This window comes from Gadus macrocephalus, chromosome 11, assembly GCF_031168955.1.
Source record: "Gadus macrocephalus chromosome 11, ASM3116895v1".
Taxonomy (NCBI): domain Eukaryota; kingdom Metazoa; phylum Chordata; class Actinopteri; order Gadiformes; family Gadidae; genus Gadus; species Gadus macrocephalus.
This window is the reverse complement of record NC_082392.1, coordinates 3,497,414-3,519,913: the sequence shown is the minus strand read 5'-3', so window position 1 is coordinate 3,519,913 and position 22,500 is coordinate 3,497,414. Positions and strand designations below refer to the sequence as shown.

General features: G+C 49.4%; 2 protein-coding genes across 6 annotated transcripts in view; both read right to left on the bottom strand.

Annotated features, from left to right (window-relative positions):
• igsf9b (immunoglobulin superfamily, member 9b) overlaps positions 1-17,199 on the bottom strand; it is a 33,116-nt gene extending 15,917 nt beyond the window's left edge. For 4 of the 5 annotated variants that reach the window (XM_060065440.1, XM_060065443.1, XM_060065442.1 and 1 more), the window contains exons 1-3: positions 16,628-17,198; positions 11,058-11,156; positions 8,886-9,128 (exon numbers count right to left, since the gene is read on the bottom strand). In XM_060065440.1, coding sequence (XP_059921423.1) covers positions 8,886-9,128; positions 11,058-11,121 — 307 coding nt within the window. In that variant the 5' untranslated portion in view covers positions 11,122-11,156; positions 16,628-17,198. Of the gene's footprint in view, positions 1-8,885; positions 9,129-11,057; positions 11,157-16,627 lie in introns of all 5 variants that reach the window. The other variant, XM_060065444.1, reaches the window with a different exon arrangement.
• Positions 17,200-20,151: 2,952 nt separating this feature from the next.
• Positions 20,152-21,591, bottom strand: tmem230b (transmembrane protein 230b). The gene is made up of 3 exons (XM_060066105.1): positions 21,187-21,591; positions 20,782-20,904; positions 20,152-20,658 (listed from the first exon to the last, which is right to left on the bottom strand). Exons 1-3 carry the CDS (start codon positions 21,280-21,282, stop codon positions 20,518-20,520), a joined length of 360 nt encoding a protein of 119 aa, XP_059922088.1. The 5' UTR covers positions 21,283-21,591; the 3' UTR covers positions 20,152-20,517.
• Between the last annotated feature and the right edge of the window lie 909 nt (positions 21,592-22,500).

The following is a 22,500-nucleotide window of genomic DNA, read 5'->3' as shown; positions in this document are numbered from 1 at the left end:
ACATATAAACAGACACAAACACACACATAATCATGCACACAAAATCGACACACACACACACACACACACACACACACACACACACACACACACACACACACACACACACACACACACACACACACAGTATGATGATTTGAATGGTGTTGGTCTGTTGGTTGCCTGGTGACTGCAGGCTGGTTTTCAGGCCCTCCCACAGCCCCCCCGCCCTCATTATATTCTGTTCCTCAATGAACCCCCCCCCCCCCCCGCCCACCCAAGAAACGCATAGCACCTCCCCCTAAACACGCAAACACACACACACATGCACACACATAAATACACACATCCAACCTAAGGCCTTTAAATTACTAGAGAGAGAGTGTGGGATGTGTGTGTATGCGGTCGAGTGGTACAAACACAGACCACAGACAACGCACACAAACAAGCAAAAACACACACATACACAACAGACCACACACACACACACACACACACACATCCTCACACACCAAATTCACCAACAAACCCCCCACCACACACAGATAAACAAGTCCTAGTCAAGCTAGTTTCTAATTAAACAAAGTAATCTGCGAGAAATTCCAGGCATCCCATCAGTCCCGTTCTTGTTTGCTGCCACCACGTCGCTGAGAGAGAGGAGATGGCCTCACAATAGACCACACTGAGCAGCAGCAGCAGACACATTCCTCCGCTGGATGTGTCTGCACCCTGATCGTTTCAAAGCACTGCCATGAAGGGGAACTGTCAAAACGATAATGTCTCTATTATCCAGAATGAGAATAGGAAATGAGATAAATCACTGAATCTTTTGTGAGAGGCGGTGTGCATGTGTGTGTGTGTGCGTGCGTGTGCGTGTGTGTGTGTGTGTGTGTGTGTCTGTGTATTTGTGTGTGTGTATGCATGAGCAAGTGTGTGTGTGTGTGTGTGTGTGTGTATTTGTCTGTTTGCAAACACGAGCGTGTGTGTGTGTGTGTTTGTGCATACATATCCACGGGCGTGTGTGCACACGTGCGTGTTTATGTGCGTGTGTCAGGCTGTGCCGTAAGGCAAAACAAGCAGCACTTCCCGATCATAATGTCACACCCCAAGCCTCCCCCTACGTGCTCGTAAGGTGGGTGGCTCTTCCCTTTCATGAACCATCAAACCCGCCGTCACCACTGCACACACAGGAGACGTTCTCATCCGTCACGAATCCGCACACACAGCGCCGAGAGTGTCTGAACAAGGGCCAACAATGGGCCAACAATCCACCCTGCATTCCTGACCTGGGCTGGCGGGCCGGCTCCACAGCCAGGTATAATGATTGACTGACCCTCCCAGCAGAAAAGCGTCCGAAGGGGCGCGTCCGTGTCCGGAGGCTTCATAAAACCAACCTGTGGTTCCCCGGGCCGGCCTGGCTTAACGACAGGGCATGGCCGGCAGGAAGGGACCGCGTCCCGAGATGATAACAGGTGTGTCAGTGTGTGTGTGTGTGTGTGTGTGTGTCTGGGTGTGTGTGTGTGTGTCTGTGTGTGTGTCTGTGTGTGTTCTTCGTTCCCACAGTAGAGCAGAATTTACGTTGCACTCCAGGCAAAATAAAAAGAGAAAAAAGAGGTTCACGTGCGACACACACACACACACACACACACACACACACACACACACACACACACACACACACACGCCTCATTCTTCGACTCCTAATCCCCCCATGTGCCTTTAAATGTAAGGATATTCTCGGCTTATTACGGATGTCAGCAGCTCGTAGTTAAAACGAGGAACATTAATAAGAACAAGAGAAATACAAGCCATGTAAATCCTCCTGGGGGGGACAGAGCTGGTTTAATCTATATCACAAGGGTGTGTGTGTGTGTGTGTGTGTGTGTGTGTGTGTGTGTGTGTGTGTGTGTGTGTGTGTGTGTGTGTGTGTGTGTGTGTTTAAAGCGCATGGCCATGCATACATGTTGTTTTTTAAAATCCGGACCTGTCCCACCCCCATCCGAGCAGGGGAATGCGTGTCTCGCTATCGAACGCTTAACCCTTTCTCCCCCCGTCTCTCGCTCCCTCTCCCTCTCCCTCTCTCTCTCTCCCTACATCCCTCCTGTCTGTCCCCTACAAAGAGAGACCCCCCACCCCCCGCCTCCCGATCCCACCCACCCCCCGCCTCCCGATCCCACCCACCCCCCCTCCCCCCCCCAATTCCTTCCTCCACGCTCGCCCCTTTCTACCTCATTCTCACTGGTTACCATGGCGACGAGATCCGAGGAGAGACCCCCGTCCTGGAAGGTTTACATTTGAATCTCGGTTCCCGTAGTAACGTGCCGCGGGCTGAGCCTATACCGGGGGGCGACCGAGGGGGGGGGGGGGGTTGTTTCGGGGTCGTCAGAGGTTTGAAAAATGGAGCGTTTGGAAACACAAAACCCCCGGTTCAGATTCAGAGGGAGAGCAGAGACCGATGGAGGGTCGGTGACACGTCCAGCCGGGCGAGAGACACAGAGACACAGAGAGAGAGAGAGAGAGAGAGAGAGAGAGAGAGAGAGAGAGAGAGAGAGAGAGAGAGAGATTTTCATTTAAATCCCCTGGGGGACAAAGGACTCTCCGTTGAGTGACAAATGCATGTTTTGTGTGAATGGGGAGCGAGCCAACATGGGACGTGAACCCCTGGCTTAACCGCGTCCCAGCAGGTGCTTCCCCCCCTTTTTTTCCTCCTCTTCATTCGATTGGTCGATGGCTGATTATTAATTATTAACCATTCCTTAAAAAAAGGCCTTTCACTTGACTGTACAGTAGCCCACAGACAGTAGAACACTTCCAGCTCAGTCCTCATTTGATACGGCATTGTACCAGAGGTCGAGACGGGGTTACCCCGGAGGGGCTGTATCCATAATCCCCCCCGACTTCAAGCATCCAGAGTGACCTCTGACCTCAGGAGGGCTATAACCCTCAAGCAGACACATTCATCACCCCCCCCCGCCCGCCCCCGTTTCCACTGCCCCGCCCCCCTGCATTAGCCCAATGTCCAAGAGTCGGACGGAGGGGCTGAAACAATGGCGGGAGTCCCTTCTCCGTGTCTCCTGTGCTTAGCGTTGCTCCAGCAGCAGCAGCAGCAGCAGCAGCAGCAGTGATCACATGACACTCCGGCTCAGCTCAAATGAGCCCTTGTTCCAACAGGTCGGGCCTGCCGCTTGGCCGGGCAGGGGGGGGTGGGGGGGGGGAGACGCTGGACGGTCTAATCCCCTGGCCCTGGCTCCGTGTCACAAGCACTTTTACACACCTACGCATGTATAAACATACACACACACACACACACACAAACACACACACTTGCACATGCATGAATGCACAAACGTATGCAGGCAAGCAGGTGTAGACACATACGTACACACACACACACACACACACACACACACACACACACACACACACACACACACACACACACACACACACACACACACACACACACACACACACACACACACACACACACACACACACTTGCAACGGTTAAACGTATGCAGGCAAGCAGGCATGGAGTGGACACACACACACACACACACGCACAAATACACACAAATGCACTCGCGTAAATGAACCCTCACCCCCACACACACACACACACGCAAACACACAAACACACACCCATGACCCAGGAATGAGGCCCTCTCCCAGTGTGTGGCAGCAGGTTACGCTCAGCCTTCAAAAGCAGACACTGCCCTCGCCCCACGAGCAACCCCCTCCACCACCCAGGGTGAGCGTCAGAGCTCCCCAGTGTGTGACTGTGCGGCTGTGTTGTGTGACTGTGCGGGCTGTGTTGTGTGATTGTACGGCTGCGTCGTATGTTGTGTGCGCCCCTCCCGGATGCACACCCCCGGTGGTTCCGGACGCCCGCCCCCCCCCGGGGACAAAGCGACCCAGGGTCCGTGGGGGGAAAGGGGAACCGAGGTGTGATCTTTGCAGGGGTGCGTTCCCACTGCTCCTTATTGACTCACGGAGCGACGCCGGGGGGTACTCTGCCCACATCACACAATGGCAGCAGCAGCTCTGGAGGAAGACTAGATTATTCCTGTTGGGAGAGGCGTCAGCACTGTTTTTCTTTGTGTGCGGGCAGAGGTGCATTGTGGGATGTGTTTTGATTTGAATACAATCATAAGTCTGGTCATAAGCCCCACTCCCCCCCCCCTTGCCCTCTGACAGGGGGGGGGGCGCGGCCCCCTCTCCCCCAAATGTTTCTCTTCAATCCTCCTGTCTCCCTAATCAGTTGAACCCTCTTATGAATAGCTCTTTGTCGTGTGACAGATTACTGTTAACTCTGTCCCTCTCGCTCCGTCCAGCTCTGTTAGCCACTGCAGTCAGCACATGATGCCTGTCGGCCCGCTTCCACAGCACACATATCACCGGTTACAGGCTAGCGTCACGCGTGTATATCACTTACACATGTACAATACATACAATGTATTGTATAGGGAATATATTTGGATACACGATGCGTCGCAATAGATGGGTCGCACATCTTTGTAAGGATAACACGCGCATACACACATCTTTGCGCACTTGCCACGGAATATGGCTTTGCACCGTTGCTATTTAAACATGTGCTAGTGGTTACTCCTTTGGAAAATGTCTCTCGAATTATCCCTGTAAATCGCAGACATTAATCCTGGCGTTTACTGGTGAACAAGTGATTAACTGTTCAGCAAAACCTTCAGCCTTAATCTACACAAGAAGAAGAAAAACACGCCACAAACCAATAAATGAAGGCAGCGACAGCAGTCCTAGGTTAAAGGCCGTCGCAATTCTGTCAGAGATGCTCAGAGATGGGTTAACCCATGACCCCCTCACTTCCAGCACATTCCCAGCACAGACTCGACCCGAACACTGAACCTCATCCTCCACCACACTAAATCAGTGCAAGTTGATCTGGAATCAACCCCTATCTCCCACACCCGGCGTCACACTCGGCTTAATCAGGGCTGCCTTTAAATCTTCCTTTTCGCCCTGAGCAGGGGAACATGAGAAGTGACTTCATTGTGTTGCTATTTGGCCAGGCTTCGCTCCCATCCATAGCAGAAAAACTGGTTGGCTGGAGGAAGCAGGCTGAGGTGATCACTCTCAGCTGCCAGCTCTCTGTTCACCCATTGCCAGACTTTCTTGTTCAATCAGTTTTATGTTTGTTGAATCTCTGTTAGCCAACATTGGGTTTCAGTTAAGCCTTCGAAAGCAGACTGACCTGAAGTGTTCTGTGTTGGCGCAGCTATTGGTAGACTGATTTGATGTGTGTGTGTCTGTGTGTGTGTGTGTGTGTGTTCTCCTGTGAGTGTGTGTGTGTGTGCACTCGTGTGAGTGTGTGTGTGTTTGTGTGTGTGCGTGTTTGCGCACTCAGTGTGTGTGTGTCGACTTACGTGTGTGTCCGCACTCATGTGTGCGTTTGTGCACGTGTCCAGTTGCTACGCCTGTGTTTGTATATGGTTCCGCCTGAGATGAAACAGGATGTTTGCCTATTGTCACTCCGTTCCGACCCGCACCTGATCGCGTTCAGAGGCCTGCGTCTATTTCCCCAACACAGCCGTCCCCAAAACACGCCGTAGCACTGGGTCGCTGAGCCCTTACCGGTCGGGCGGCGCTTTGTTCCCTGGCTGACTGATGGCCAGCCCTCTGGGGACTCGGTACTGGACGGCAGAGCTCCAGAAGAAGATGGATGTGAAAGCTGAAACCCCTGTAATCTTAGCCCTGTAGAGAGCAGACAACATCAGGAGCTCTGTCGTGTAAGGACAGTCTGAGTGTAAGGAGGAGGGGAAGAGGGGGGGGGAGGGGAGTCGCTACGAGGTTTCTAGCGCCACACGCGCACACACACACACACACACACACACACACACACACACACACACACACACACACACACACACACACACACACACACACACACACACACACACACACACACACACACACACACAGTGTGCATCCATCACCCACAGAGCCACACAATCCCACATGCACCTGATATCTCCTCAAACCAGCAGAGGGCCAGTTGGTTAAACGGATCATAAGGACACCCCTGTTTGAGATGCTCTGATGTTCCGCTCGGCTTCTGATCCCTGTGATCTAAAAATGGCCTGAGATCTGCCTCAGTAGAAACACCACGGCGGGAATGGAAAGACGACACTCGGAAGCCTGATTAGCTGCGTCTGGGACTCAAGTGGGTTGCAGGTAGGAGTAAGACAATCTCATTCAATAAAGAATGAAATCCTTTCTGCATTGTTTAGTGTGAGAACGTCTTCTTGCAATAAGACTCTCTCCTGGGGGGGGGGCTGTGTGATGTGGCCAGTGACCACGCCCATCCCACTTAATCACCCCTTGCTTCAAACGCTCCTCCAAACACAAGACTACCATAAAAAAAAAGCATAAAGGTAGGGGCACCCTCCTAAACCCAGGAGTCCCAGAAACCCTCCCGACCGTTTGATCGGAGCACTAAATCCCAACCCTCTCCTGCCTGATCTCAAGACAGGCCCGGACAGGGATGGAGGAGCGAGGGCTTTCCTCCTTCCTGCCTTCTTGTGGTTCCATCTCCGATCCCTGAATCCCCCCCCTTCCTGCATTTTAATTTGAGGGTAGAATACATTAGCCCGCCGCCGCCGCCGCCGCCGCCGCCGTGTCGCCGAACCCACCCGCCATCTGCCTCCGCCGGGAGGGGAAGGCACCGGGATCGACGGACGGAGGCAGACAGGGTGGGGGTGCTGCTGCTGCTGGGGGTGGTGGTGGGGGTGGTGGTGGTGGTGGAGAGGGTGGTGGAGAGGGGGGGTAATGGGTCCACTCTCGACCCACCAGCGCTGGGACAGGATGGGCTGTTGCGATAGAGTGTCCCAGGGACCGTTAAAGTGCAGGGCTCTGTTTGGCTCCGTACCAAAGCCTCCTCCGCAGCGCTGTTTACTTCGTTAGGCCACGGCGCCACAGATGAGTGGCGTTCAGACAATGACAGGCCAACCGCCGACACGAGGGTACACCCCTCATCCAGACGGCCGTCGTCAGCCCAGTACATGGGAGTCCAGGTGAAGGCAGGGAGACGGCGGTCGTGTTACACACATGATACGACGGTGATCCTCCATCTGTACGTCCTGTTCTCTCCCTGCTGCTGATGTTCAGCAGGGATTCTGGGAGTCTCATTGGCCGAATCGAAATCAATGCGATATCGACAGGACCCCTTCTAAAATGGTTCCCTGTTAGTTAAAGTGAGAGGGACCTCCTCGGTTCTGTGGACTTGGCAGTAGATCGGGGGGGAGATATGAGTGGGCCCTGCTTTGTCTTTTGTTCTCCACCAGACAATGACGGGATTATGACGCTCCAGCAAGGAAACCCTGTTATTATTCCTAGCACCTCAATCCATCCTCCCTCCATCCATAACAACCCCCCCCCATTTTACTGGGTCATCTCTCCGAATACCAATAAAACACTGTCATTAGACGTTCTGCAGTCCCCCTACCCCCACCACCACCAGAACCACCTCACCGTCCCTCCTGGTCTGACCTCACTCTATAATCTGTAACCCCCCCCCCCAAAAAACCCCGATCCTTGTTTGAATATTATTACACACACACACACACACACACACACACACACACACACACACACACACACACACACACACACACACACACACACACACACACACACACACACACACACACACACACACACACACACACACAGGCACACCCAGATCTCAGACACAGCTTACCCCAGGCCCCCCCCAACCCCCATCTCCCCCCCCCCCCCCACACTCTCATCTCTCCCGGCAACCCCTCCCCCTTTACTGCCTCCATTAAATGGCCCGTCCGCTCTCTCTGACGGCCGCATGCACTACAGGCTGCTGGAGTCTGGGAGCACACCAGCACACCAGCAGTAATTACAGGGCGCCTGCTCGGGCTGGATTATCTATTTAGGGTAACGTCCCCTCAAGCGTTAATAAATACCAGGGTGCACGTACATCACACAACCCCTCTATGTATGTAAGTCATCCTCAGACCGCTCTGGCAGGGAATATTTAGAGAGAAGTACATCGTTGAAGTCTTTACACAACAGCACTTCCCTCCCTCCCTCCCTCCCTCTCTCTCCCTCCCTCTCTCTCTCCCTCCCTCCCTCCCTCCCTCACTCTCTCTCCCCCGCTGTCTCACTCCGTTTGAAATCACTTGAGCGCAATTCAGGGTTCACGATTAACCCCCGGGAGAAAGAAAGTCAGCGAAGGCAAACGTTTGCCTCCCTCCACAAACACCAACGTATTATCATACCGGTTTTAGGGTTAACCAAGTAAAGCTTCCCTTTGACCTCGCTCCATGACCCCTTTCCTCGACCCCTTGTTAATTATTTTCTTCCGCAAGCCTGGGCGAAGGCCGTGAGTGCAGTCAAGTGGCACGGGCTCAACAGGAGGTCTAACCCGGGAGTGAGGCCGGGGCTACAAGGTCCGAGCTGCACGGAGCGGAGAAGCAGTGTGCTTCCCCCGCAGTGCATTCTGGGACAGAACTAGACAGCCAGATAACAACCTTGAAATCCTCCAATAAATCCAAAACGCTTCACTTTTTATGACGTTTGCTGAAGTCGTCATGGGACGTAAATGGTAAATGGGCTGCATTCGTGTCGCGCTTTTATCCAAAGCACTTTACAATATTGCCTCACATTCACCCATTCACGCACACACTTACACCCACGACGGCGGAGTCAACCATGCAAGGCGACTGCCAGCTCTTCAGGAGCAGTCAGGGTGAGGTGTCTTGCTCAGGGACACCTCGACACTCAGATAGGAGGAGCCGGGGATCGAACCGGCAACCTTCCGGTTACCAGCCAGCCCGCTCTGCCTCCTGAGCTGCTGCCGCCCACCCCAATGGCGTTCATTCCCGCCGGTGAGATCTTACCCTTGTAGTTGGGGTGGACCCGGGGCGCGTACACCCCGAACTTGATGAGGATGGGGACGTTGTAGCCCAGCCGCACCCACTCCACCACGTGCAGCGGGAAGAGGTCCGGGGCGCCGGGGGGTGTGGCGCCGGGGGCTGTGGCGGCGGCGGCGGCGTCCGGGGGCGACGGGGCGAGGTCGCAGCCCAGCTCGGCCACGCGGCCCACCCGGGCCCGCACCAGCGAGGCCCCGCCCGGACACACACCTGCGGCGGACGGGAGAACACACACACACCGTTACACACACACACACACACACACACACACACACACACACACACATACTTATGCGGCCATGCTGCGCTCTTTAACGCTGACGGCGATCTCAGGAGGTAATGAAACCTGGCGCCGGGCCGAGCAGGCAGCGAACGCATAAATCACGGCGCCCGCGAGCCGCGAGCGCCGCCGTGAAACACAGAGTTACGGCCGAGGCGGACAGACGGAGCGGACAGACGGAGCCGGGGAATCGGTCCTCCCCGGCTCGTTTGCTCCGGCAGACGAGCCGTAGTAAAACTTAACGACGAAATCTGGGTTGCTTCAAAACCGTGATGTGTTAAAGGGGAAGGGGGGATGCAGACGGTGACCGGTGACGAGGACGGAGGGAGGACGGAGGGAGGACGGGCGACCGGGATCACCCTCGACTGAGGACTATGAGGGAGACCGGGGTGGGACGTCTATGTTCTCTGTTGCTTGTGCTCAGCTTGGTAGCACTAGCAGCACACCCCAGGGGGCATGTAAACCAAAGATTCAGCAATCCGCGACATGATGGAGAAGAGGCAGCCAAGGCTACAGACACAATGCAATCCCATTAGTGACACCTGGGGCCGTCCCTCCTCCATCTTAGCGTCCTCTCCCTCTCCCTCTCCCTCTCTCTTTGTTGTTCTTCCTCCCTGACTCTCTCCCTCCGTCTCTCATATCTCACTTTCTCTCTCCCCACGCCCTACGCTTCTTTCTGTGTTTGTGTGAGAGGGTGTGTGACTTGATGTGTTTGTGTGTGTCCGTGTGTGTATGAGTGCGTGGTTGTGCGTTTCTGACTGTGTGTCTGTCTGTGTGTGTGTGCGTGCGTGCGTGCGTGCGTATGTTCGTGACTGTGTGTGTGCCTGTGTGACTGTGTGTGACTGTGTGTGACTGTGTGTGACTGTGTGTGACTGTGTGTGACTGTGTGTGTGTGTGTGTGTGTATGTTCGTGACTGTGTGTGTGCCTGTGTGTGTGTGTGTGTGTGTGTGTGTGTGTGTGTGTGTGTGTGTGTGTGTGTGTGTATGTTCGTGACTGTGTGTGTGCCTGTGTGTGTGTGTGTGTGTGTGTGTGTGTGTGTGTGTGTGTGTGTGTGTGTGTGTGTGTGTGTGTGTGTGTGTGTGTGTGTGTGTGTGTGTCTGGCTGCCAGTGTTGGCCCTGCTACTCATCTGGCCTGGTGATTACACTCTAATCTCGGTGTTGGGGGGCTCTGATGCAGGGCACCAGACCCCCCCCCCCCCCCCCCCCCCCTGCTGATCTCCCGGCCCCGAGCCACCGGCCCCCCCACCGTCTCCTCACCGGCCCCCCTGCCGTGCACACATGGCAGGGGCGATCATGTGCGCCCTCCCCCCCTCACTACCAAAAGGGTGTTTTGGGATTGAGGAGGGGGTATAGCGCAAATCCCAGATTAATCCCAATCCACACCCCGTGTTGTTATTTAAGAGCGACTCCATCCCCGTACTCTGTCTGCTCCAAAAAACCACCTCCTCATCACTTTCCCCCCCCCCCCCCCCATGTATGGCGAAGGATAAACCGATAAACTGTAGCCCTGTGCGCCAGGGCTCCGGTCTGGCAGCTTTACCCGCCGAGCAGCATATCACCAGCTCGCTCTTTGTCGCCCTGTCACGGTTCAGGGGACAAACAGTGGGGTGTCTGGCACGGATGTTAGCCCTGAAAGCAGTGATCCTAAACAGGTAGAAGACGAGCTCTGAGCGGAATACATGGATCGGCACGGACTCAAGCGAGGTTAATGAAAAGAGGCCTGAAGGATCCGTCTTCTGGGATGTCGTCGGGTCAGAGATAGACAGCAACAGCATTCCCTATCGCCTGTTATCTCGTATGTTAATGTTCTGAGGCGGGGTGGAGGTGGTGGTGGTAGTGGTTGGGTGGAGGTACTTACTCAACAGACTGAGGGTCAGAGCGGTGGTGACAGCCAGAAGGAGCCACCTTCTCTCCTCTCCCATGGCCGTCCCTCACGCTCCTTCACACATCTCCCGACCTGGGACGCACGCGCACACGCACACGCACGCACACACACACACACACAGACAAACACGCACACCCACACACACAGGCAAACACACATACAGACACACAGGAACACACACACACGAACACACAGACACACACACACACAGAGACAAACACAGACACATAGGTTAGTCATCAACACATACCCAGGATGGTAAATGTCATTATAGCGTGATAACTTCACAACACTTCCCTCCCAATCCCATCACCAGACAATTAGAATCCTTCAAATTACCATCAGGTCTCAAACCCATTCAATAACCTTAATCTAGTGGGAAATGTCACGTCTGCTCTGTGATCAGACATTTGCTAATAAACTATTCCCAACTAGTAGGCTGAAGTGTGTGTGTGTGTGTGTGTGTGTGTGTGTGTGTGTGTGTGTGTGTGTGTGTGTGTGTGTGTGTGTGTGTGTGTGTGTGTGTGTGTGTGTGTGTGTGTGTGTGTGTGTGTGTGTGTGTGTGTGTGTGTGTTTGTAGAACGTACGTCCACACAGCTGATTTACCTAGGCCCTACGTGTTTGGTGCAGATAAGCCGGTCGCGTGTGATTGGTGTCAGCTCAGACATGAGATGTCACCTCGAGCTGTCGCTAAATAGGCCAACACCACCGGACAGGTGACATATCCAGCAGAGGTGAGGACATCCTTGAACCCAGATGTTACCTTAAATACCGCAGATTAAACGCACTTAACCCTTTGTAAGCACGGCGTCGCTAATTAGTCACACTCAAATGAAGATAATGCCGCTGCGCGAATCGTATGATGGGAAGTCATTTAAATCAGAATTATCCTCATATTCAAATGAGGATAACGCTGATTTAAATAACTTTCCCACAGGGGCAGCGGAGGCGACGGGGATTTCAGCGAGTCAACACGAGGCTTCCCTGGGCTTGTGGAGTAATACGCTGAAATTGGATTTCAGGCGCTTGTTGAAGTATAGTGTGAAACGGAACAGGAGCTCTCCCGCTTCCTCCCGGGCCTTCAGTCCTGACTTCATTCACTACCCCTAATACCAGCTTATTACCGTAAGTTAATTAAAGTGATATAAGAGGCAGGCTATTGTTAGGAGGGGTTGTGGCTTCTGCCGAGTGCTGGACGGGACTGCAGATGTATTTCAGGAGCGCCAGACGAATGAAAATATTCAGCAGTGATGTTTAGTCTCTTGGTGCTAATGACGGTGCCACTGGAGATAACCAGCTTCATTGGATAGGACGGGGTAGACGGACGTGTTTATCTGAGTGTACTTGACCCACATTGGCCGGTGTACTGGTGTTATGTTTTGTGAGTTGTAGAGTTATTGGGTGGTATTGTATTCACCATGTGAGTGAAAATAATCGCCATGTAGGCCTACTGTTTTAGTCCCGGACTAATCGTCTCAATTGTTAATGTCGTTTTCCAGTAGTCGCTTCCATGGAACCCCGTTGTTTTCTGTGAATGAACTCATGGCATAACGTCTGTCTGTCTGTCAATTCAAGTCCATCCTATCCATCCATCCATCCATCCATCCATCCATCCATCCATCCATCCATCCATCCATCCATCCATCCATCCATCCATCCATCCATCTCTGTACAACCATCCATCTGACAGGTCTACTTTACTGACTGACTCAAGTCCCCAGTGTCTGAGTCACTGCTGACGAACTAACAAAGAAACACGTACCACAGCCGCGATCCATGTGAAATAAAACAAATTCAAGACATCCCTCGGGACAACAGAGGGTTTAATCAACAACAACAACAGCGTCGTGATCTCTGAAACATGTTCGTTCCCTCAAGATGTAAACATGCGTCAAACTGCTGAGTGACGACAGTGAGTCACCACAGAATATGATTTACCCAAGTGGTCGAGGGTGTAGGCGATGCTACTCACTCCATCAGGCAACTTTCACACTGGACAGTTGCCAGGGTACTCAAAAGAACAATCCCTTATCTATTGTTATCCTGGGGCACCAATGTTTAAGCTAGGGTGCATGTCTGAGGGAAACCTTTCTTCTCGGCCAATCACATCTTTCCCTGGAACTCATTGACACAAATTGCTTCGGACCTAGGCATGACTTAGCCTTCTCCAGGTTTCCCTGAATCGGCCGGGCTAATCCTGCTCTGCCACACGCCCCTCGTCTTAATAGCGTAATTGAATTAGAAATCAACGGGACGGATAACCGGCGCTCTGTCATCTTGGCTGTACCTTTGGGTGAGCATGGAGGCTCTGACAGTGCAGCACACATTGGTCTGAAACCCAAATCCAACTTTTTCTGGTTACATTCCGACACGCAGACAGACCTGCATGCAAATCTATTCTGTTGTTTATGGACCTCAACCTCATACAAGGGCTGATCAAGAGTAACAGTAATGCCTTTCTCTCTGGGAAGGTAATCTCTTATAAACCGTCTCAGTCAATGTTTCCCATTATGAGTGGTGAGCATGTTGAATGACTTAGGGCCTAATTCATGTCAGATAACTCTCCCCGTGGTGATATGCAGAGCATGAATTCAAACATGTTCAGATTTGGCTAAGCAGCGTAAAGAAGATTTCGCAGAAGGCAAACGCAGTAGATTTAAACAGCATGCATGTTTAAATCTCTAAAGATTTGTGTATTTCAGAGGCATTGATTATACGAGTTTGTTCCAAAAGAGGTATAAAAACTCCAAAGCTTGTTTTACATGAAAGGTAAAACAAGATACACGTGTCACTTTGCATTTAAGAGCAGTTAAAGGCTAACAGCATTTTATTTACATTTCCCCACAATCAAGTCAATTCATTATATGAAAAATCCAAATAGACGATGGCTGTGTGTGTTCTTATGATAAGTGATTTGGTGGGTGGTAACAGGCCTGGCAGGAGCAAGGCCTTCTGAGTAATCCTGGTTAATCCACACAAAGGCCACTGCCACGGCGCAAGCCAGCGTGCGGAATGAGGAGTGTCACTGGAGCAGATGCCAAACCGGAATCTTATCACACAACGCCAAGTCAACAACTCCCCTGTCCTTGGGTTTTGGCCCACACGGTTCAGTTTGCGTGTGATGATCCCAAATCAGGCCACTGCACTGAACGGGGACCAGCTCACGCAGAGTAGTAATCAATTAATCAATTATTTTCTTCGATAGAGGCAGCATTCCACCCTAATTCTGTATTTGTATTGACATTTAATTACTACGATAGGAAATGAGTTTTACGGTGCAGGCACGGGTGGCTACCACCCGGGCCAGCCATTGATCCTGGGTCGTGTGTGTGTGTGTGTGTGTGTGTGTGTGTGTGTGTGTGTGTGTGTGTGTGTGTGTGTGTGTGTGTGTGTGTGTGTGTGTGTGTGTGTGTGTGTGTGTGTGTGTGTGTGTGTGTGTGTGTGTGTTAACCCATAGGAACATGGATGGGGAGGAGGGTAGGCCCACCTACGACGTGTTCCACGATGTACATTCGCCAATGTGCATTTATGTTTATCGCTCATTTGTGGTGGGAGGGTGATTGTGTTAGAGTACATTGTCATACATCTCCCTGGCTTTACGACCCCGTGTATGAGCTTATAGTACAAACAAGGTGGAGGCCGAGTCAATACAACTTACGACAGCCATCGTATATTATAACCTCTGTTTAAACTGGGCAGCCTTTGAGGCAGTGTGCCAAACGCTCCTCACAAACCGCTGAAGGACGTGTCTTATGAGTTATAAAGGTGGTGGAGGTTTCTTGGTAGATGAAAGCCACTTAGTGGAGCAGACGGAGGTGACCTCAGGGTCAAAACCCTGCTGAGCAACCTTTCATCAGGTCTTCTCATGCACATTTATTTATCCTTTATTCATAGACATGACGACCACGACATAGTGGTTCACTGATAATAAATGTGGATTTGGATGGGAATTTGGCTTAAATGTGCTTATATGTTACTGAAACTATTGTTATATAGATCTGTTTTTTTATCAATTGTTTGGCACTGTTGAGAGCATGATGTTCTTTGGTAGGGGTGAGGCCTGAGAGTTTCCTGAAGGCTCCCTGGAGCTCAAACCAATAACATGCTTTGGAGAAAAGTCTCTGCTCAAGTCTCGTAATTCTGAATAGCGAGCACATTTCTTCTTTAGACAAAGTCCAAACCCCAACGCAGTATAACATCTGTGTGACCAAACCAATGTAACGCTGTGACGAAGTAACGCTGTAGGAGAGCGCTTTGAAGCTATGGGCTGGAGGCTATGAGAACCAGGATGACAAAAGTGGGGGTCCTCCCGATACACTCGTTCGTGACACCGCCCTTCGGTTCAATCGTTTGGTTTCAGTGTCCTCTTACGTTGCTGAGAATCAGCTGAGGGTTTACCTTGTCTGGCTGAAGTCCACGGGAGTGAGAGATCTGATGGGGTTTAAAATAGTGTGGAATGCACTTTGTTTGCATGCTATCTTGTGTCTGTAACACAGGCTCTAGACATATTCCTTATGGCTCCTATAACAATTTTACTGCAATTCCACATCATTTAGCAAGACAATAAACATGTTAAAGTAAAATCTGTGGAAGTTGTGACGGACGTCACGTTTGGCCTTCAGCCTTTATCTCTCATATTGTTTTTTTGATACGTTTGGCATATTCCAAACACTTGGTGAATCAGAATGAGCCGATATGTTGATGATTCTTGAGCCATAACAGATAGGTCAGGGGTGAGGAGTAAGGAACACTATCATTCTCGTCCTTGGGGAGGTTTATCAGTGTCGACGATGTTGTGTCTTGCTATTGTCCTTGAGGAATGAAAAGGATTTCCAGGCTGTGTGGTAAAGGATAAAAGAAAACAGGCACAGCAGACACCGTGCACTGGAGCCTGTAATAAGCATGCATACTGGGACTGGAGTCAACCTACGGACCCACGTTACACTAACAAAGGTTGTATTCTGTGGCACCCACCACCGCAAACTGGATCGATCCAAACTGGAACCTCCTTATTTATTAGAATGAGTTATTTTAGGGAAACCCTACAGTTGGTGCGTTTCTTTCCCATTTGTGCAAGGAAAACAGGTGCATCTTTTGTCTGTTGTGTTTTTATTGTTTGTCTCCAATCGGATTGACTGAGGAGGATGTCCAAAAGACGAGTTGCTTTCTATTGACAAATCGTGTCTTGTTTGTAGCTGTTTTACACGTCATTACCACAATGAACCTCCTCCAACAACACATCTACGATTCCACATCGTAGATAGAGCTTTGCATCGTAGGTCAAAGATAACTCCCCCAAAGATGCCCACTCGGGCATCCGAAACCTGACACGTGATGAATGGAATGGTGATCATATAAATTGCTCCTTGTTACTAAACTTTCCAGACTAAACTAACACATGTGGGATATATGACAACAAACAGTACAAGCGGACTGGAAAAGGGATGGGGTGGGGAGGGATAAGGCTGGAGGAGGGTCGGGGCTAGGGGAGGGATGGGGCTCAGGACCACCACTGTTGTGGTCGGTGCATAGCGTAGCCTTACCTTACTAGAGGCACTTCTGTCGATCAAAGTTGGAAGTCGAATCGGTTAATCCATTGACGGTAGGCCTTCTCCCCAGGCACAATAACCTTACATATATAAAAACATTGTTTTCCCGTGAAGGAATATGTATTTTTTTAAACGCTCCTCATGAATATGTCCCAGGTCGCAGGTGCTCACATCTCTGGTGACACTCCCAGTGCGTAAACAACAAGTTTTAGAGATCTCTGGAAATCACAACTCGCCAAAACACTTTCCACGGTTCCGAGTTAATCCGGATAGTCCATCGAGTCCAATCACAAGAACTGAAGTCCTTTTAAAGTTCCCTCGCTTGTAAACGAAAAAAAACGTATAGTTCCTCCTTTGTCCGGGGTGCTGAAAGTAAGTTACAACTACGAATTTGATTCCTGCGTTTTAACAACAGGTTAACGGTACGTCCTAGGATTCTCCAAACCTTCACAAAAAAAGCCACCGTGAGTCGGAGGAGTGAGCAGAGGGACGGAGCACGTTGGGTGAACCCTCGCTCCTCGGTGTTGTTACTACACTGTGTCCCCCCGCGGGTCTCTCCTCCCATCTCTCCTTATCCCCTCCTCCTGCTCCGCCGCTCTGTCGCTCCGCCGCTCTGCCGCTCCTGCGCTGCGCCACCAACAAAAGAAGCGCCTTTCCGTGGGAACGCAGGACCGAGCCGGGCTGCGTCGGGTTTTATGGGCATGCCCAACAACCCAACAAAAGGCAAACGGTTCACCGTGGACAATTTGGTTGAAGTCTGCTCTACCAAAAGGGCTGCTGGCTTAGGAAGAGCTGAACTCCTCTTTTAAAGACAGTAGCCACCTGAGAAATGATTAATAGGGTGTAAAATAAACATAACGGTATCTGATGTTACGAATTCCTTTGTCTCTGTTCACCATTTATATTATACCAGCCAGATATGGGAAACTTTCGCATTAGTGCATGGTCTTTACTAGACCACTTGAAACCTGTTTGAATATCGTAGCCCCGCTTCAGTGCAGCGTGCTGCCCCGGGCCACTAATCGAGCGTGCATCGCTTGGCTTTTGGTAAGCGACTCCGTCCACTCTTCGTTACGGTCCGTGTAACACAGTAATGACTGGTACCACAAGGGGGCGTTAGTTGACAGAAAACGACTATTCTGGATGGACCTCTATTTTTACAATTAGGCAAGCAAATATATAGTAGGCTAGTTAGTAATAATAAGTGACATAAGAACAAAATATCTGTGTTGATTTTAAAATAATTTCCCATAGTAGTTTGGTGAAAAAACCAACATATGCTACTTTACAAGTTGTGCAAGATAATATTCACTTTTTTTCATGTTCATGGATGTTCTTTTGTAAAATGTTGATTAAATAAGCACAATTTATGTATGTTAATGTTACATTTAACCACCTAAGGCCATCAGATTATCATACACCTCCCACCTGATATATATCCTTGCAATGCACCATGGCTGAAATCTTTTCAAATGTGGCTGATTATCTGCATCTCTATCTGCACTCTATATCTCTATGCAGGAGATGTCTGGAGAGTATCAACCCATATATGTGATTTCTCTCCAACACTCTGAACAAATTCTTGAGAAAGGATGATGGGTGGGTTCGACCTTAGATGGTCTTATCTTCCCATGCTCCTTACATGGGAAGATTCTCTAAATTAGTTTGATACTAAATTAATTCACAGATAAAAGCACAACATAATCCATTTCGAATACTTTGTCAACAATGTTCAAATGAGCATTGTTAGTGTGTGTATGATGTGTCTTTCGATGACAAACGGTAGAGATATTTACCCCAATTTATATAAAAACAATCAAATTAACAATATTAATTATTATATGATTATGTAATAATCTTCATATATCTTCATTATACTTCATGATTGTTAGCCTGAAGACAAACCTTGATTGCATGACTTTACATTTTGCTACACGGATCATTAGACCCCTAGCCCTCCACATTGATATCCAGACATCACAATGTAATCGCGGCCAATCAGAGACAGTGTCGTAGTTGATGACGTAAAATACAGACCGCCGCTGGAAAGAAAGTAATGGCGTCTCCCGAAGAAACGACTGCTAACTTTCAACATTAGTAGAGTATATAAACCCATAAGTGTATTTATTGCAGAAATAGACTCAATAAAAACTAATAGACAAGATCGAGAGTATGTACTAGCGGAGTTTCTCGGCGAAAAATACATTTATGCCGTTTTTTATCCTGTGTATCCACTAAACCAGTGGTTCTCAAATTTGGGTACGCGTACCCCTAGGGGTACTTTGGACTACTGCAGAAAGAAAACCATCTTTTTTTTCTCCCTGACCAACTTTAAATTCTGAAAGCACTAAACAGTGCAGTGTGACGGTGTCACAAGTTGTGTTACGGTGATTGGCTGAAGGAGTCTGTCTGTCAAGGCAGATACTCCCGCTCCAGACTGATCCGTGAGGGGAAATAATGGGAAGTCACGTGTATAGCAAAGTCTCAAGGCTACATAATTATATCCAACTGGGGAAATATACACTTTTACAATGGTTCTGCTCTTTATTTCTGGTTGTTGAACAGGACTGGGTCACATTCAGGGCAAATTCTTGTTGAAAAAGCCAAGTCTGATAAGCCTTGACATGTCATCTTCATTGTTTTAAATAAATGGGCCTCAAATGATTAGCCAATAGTTATGCTACAGATGGGTGAAATATAAAATCCATATTGATGATTTGATAAAAGTGACTTGTGTGGGACCTGAGTGTAATTATATTATCGTAAGGAGACGTAAGGTGGTCTTGACCTAAACGTATAAACTAACAATACAGTAAAGTTATTCAGGTTTCTGCTGCAATAGAATAAAACATAAATTCCTCCCTCGATGCGGTCAGCATAACCTCACGCAGAACGGACCGCAGCTTCGATACGCTGAACACACACTTCACTATCTGATCAGAACTGTTTGCCTGAAGCTGAAGAAATGCCGTAGACCACTAAAATATGGATGACTCGAGGAAAGGGTCAAGGGCTTGCTAAAAAACACAATCTTATCAGGAAAGTCAATACTTCTCAAGTGAGTGTGAAGCACGGAAACATTAAAAAAAAGGAATCAATATAGATTACAAAAGCAATATGGGAAGGCAGTTGTTCACAGGAGTTATTCATGAAACTAAGAACGTGTGTGTTTGTTGTGTGAGAGGTTTAATCGAATATTCATGAACCGTAATGTACCGCACTTCTGGGTCGGGTTGTAAATTACTGCAATGCTCATTCATGTTTATTCATGTGAGCTACGGCAAAGACCTTTCTACCATGGTTAATGGACAATTCAGTTTCAAAAATAACTAATCTCTAACAGGTGGTGCTTTTTCATTATTTCTATCATTAATCGGACTATCTTTTGTACAGATATGGTGGTAGGGATGTTAACTCGTCTATAGCTCTTCTTGAAAATGGCAGTCTTGGACCATGAAACCAGACACAATAGAAACGGTAAAGCCAAGATCAGCAACACAGACCGAATCACCAACACATTATTTTTAGGTTTTATTAAATTAAACTGAGGCAGAAAACAATGGCCAAACTTGTGTGCAAGCCGTCGCTGCAAGTGCAAAGCCACCACTAATACTTTTAACTTACTAACATTTCAACGGTCATGTATTTGGCCAGCAGACAAAAACACAAAAGATAATAAATCACATTTAACTGCCTTAAAACCCTTAAGGTTCTTTGGACTAGATCTGAAATAAGGTATAAAACCACGCTGCAGGGGTGAACCATGTGCATCCACCCGTCCGCCATAGAGCTACATAATGGACTGTATCTGTCCTGTTATAACAGCCAGCAGCGGGCCCTAGTTCAGCTCCACGGGAGAGCCAGGATCCCGGGACTAAAAGGGCTCAGTCGTCAAAGTCCGGAATGTCGTCATACGAGTAACCACGGTAACCCTTTGATGCATAGTAGGCGATCCGGAGGTGGTAGAACCCGGGAAGGAAGACCAGGATCCCGATGATCAGGACGGGAACGGTCCGGTCGCTGTTCTGGGAAAAACAATGACAACATACACACGTGTTAACATTCGGGTGCCATCGATGGTGGGCGTTTGTGTGTACGTTGTGCGTTATAATAATTGGGTGATGTGTGTATGTACACCACACACTCACTGTGACACCAAAGTACCCCGCCAACAACAGGGAGCCAATGACGATCAGCAACGACCCAATCAGGAACAGGAATGTGGCGAGGGCAATGGCCTTGTAGGGGACTTTAGGCGGGCTTCTTTTGAACTGTCGGAGGGCAGAAGTTCAGTTTACAGTTCAATCATCCTATTTATTGCATTCAATAAAAATGTTTAACTTACTAGTGTGTATAATCTTTGTGAAAAATACTAAGATAGGAATAGTTGTCAGTTTCTTTGTTAACATTGCATCAATTACTAACAGCGTCTTTGAATAGTAGGCCTACATTGATAGAGGTGTGTGTGTGTGTGTGTGTGTGTGTGTGTGTGTGTGTGTGTGTGTGCCTTTTCTTGGCACTTGGCAGCCTGATCACTTCTCTAATCCCCTTACCTGCAGATCAATGTAGCCGTCATCATGACTGGGGAGCCGGGAGTACCTCACTTTGTCGGCGGTGTCCCCGTTAGACACGAGGTTACGGATAGGCATCTTCACCAAAAGAGTTCGAGGTCCCAATCTCTCTTTATTAGTCAATGGGTTATAGTTTGAACATTGTAAACCAACTGTTTACAAACAACAGACTGTTGCAAGGTGCAAATATAATCCTCACCGATACAAACGGGTGGATTGCAACTCGGAACGGATCACACACGGGAGGAACACACACGTGTACCTACACAGCTGTATTCCTACACAACAGTACATATAATAGAAACAACAGATATTAGCCAGCGTCCACAACTAAACACAGCACGTCATCCTCGTGATCTTCCGCATGCACTTCCTCTACCCTGCGACGCGCCTGCGCACTGTGCCGCGCCTGCACACTGCAGGGTAGAGAGCACTGCAGGTAGCGTCCTCTACAGTACGTACTTGGTTGTGCAGTTTCGGAAGTTATAGGCCTATATGAAATAACGTCCTCACTCATAGGCCTTCTCTTTAATAATATCCTGTAATTTATTAAATGCAATAGTAATGACAAAAATATACGAAAGCAAATTTTTCCTCAAGGGCCACGTGTAAGGGGTCTCACGCACCACAGGATGGCGCTGTCGGATTATGATGAGGAGGGGGAACCCGATGGGGACCTTAAATCGTTTTTTTTCTTTTCCCTGTGTGTGTGTGTGTGTGTGTGTGTGTGTGTGTGTGTGTGTGTGTGTGTGTGTGTGTGTGTGTGTGTGTGTGTGTGTGTGTGTGTGTGTGTGTGTGTGTGTGTGTGTGTGTGTGTGTGTGTGTGTGTGTGTGTGTGTGTGTGTGTGTGTGTGTGTGTGTGTGTGTGTGTGCGTGCTCTATGCCTTGTTTAACAGCGATGTGAACATATAGCACCTTGACATTATGAATAATATATTCACAGCACACCAGGATGTGTGCTGTGGGCTGAATCGCAGCCATGCATTGTCAACTCTGGTGAAGCTGAAGCTACTGTTATATCCGAAAATTAAACCAGGCAAACAAATATATTCTCACTGACATTATGTGTGCATAAATAATTAAAGTTATTGGACAAGGCCGGCAGGTTTTGTTTTTAATCGCCCCGCCACTGGCCCGTGGCAAATGCAACTACTGCCGCCCAGGACTAGAAACACAAACACTGTTCTGCCGGCTGAGGAAAGATAAGTGCTTTCCAATTTGAGTCTCGTCTCCGTTATGACAGGGGGGTCTCTGTATTACAGTATTGCAAAGGACAAAATGCGGATGATCTAGAAA

Excerpts from the sequence above, each read along its gene's own strand:
- tmem230b (XM_060066105.1), bottom strand. The coding sequence starts at position 21,282 with ATGCCTATCCGTAACCTCGTGTCTAACGGGGACACCGCCGACAAAGTG. Across the intron at positions 20,905-21,186 it reads ACGGCTACATTGATCTGCAG|TTCAAAAGAAGCCCGCCTAA; the intron begins GTAAGGGGATTA and ends GCCCTCCGACAG. Across the intron at positions 20,659-20,781 it reads CGGGGTACTTTGGTGTCACA|AACAGCGACCGGACCGTTCC; the intron begins GTGAGTGTGTGG and ends TGTTTTTCCCAG.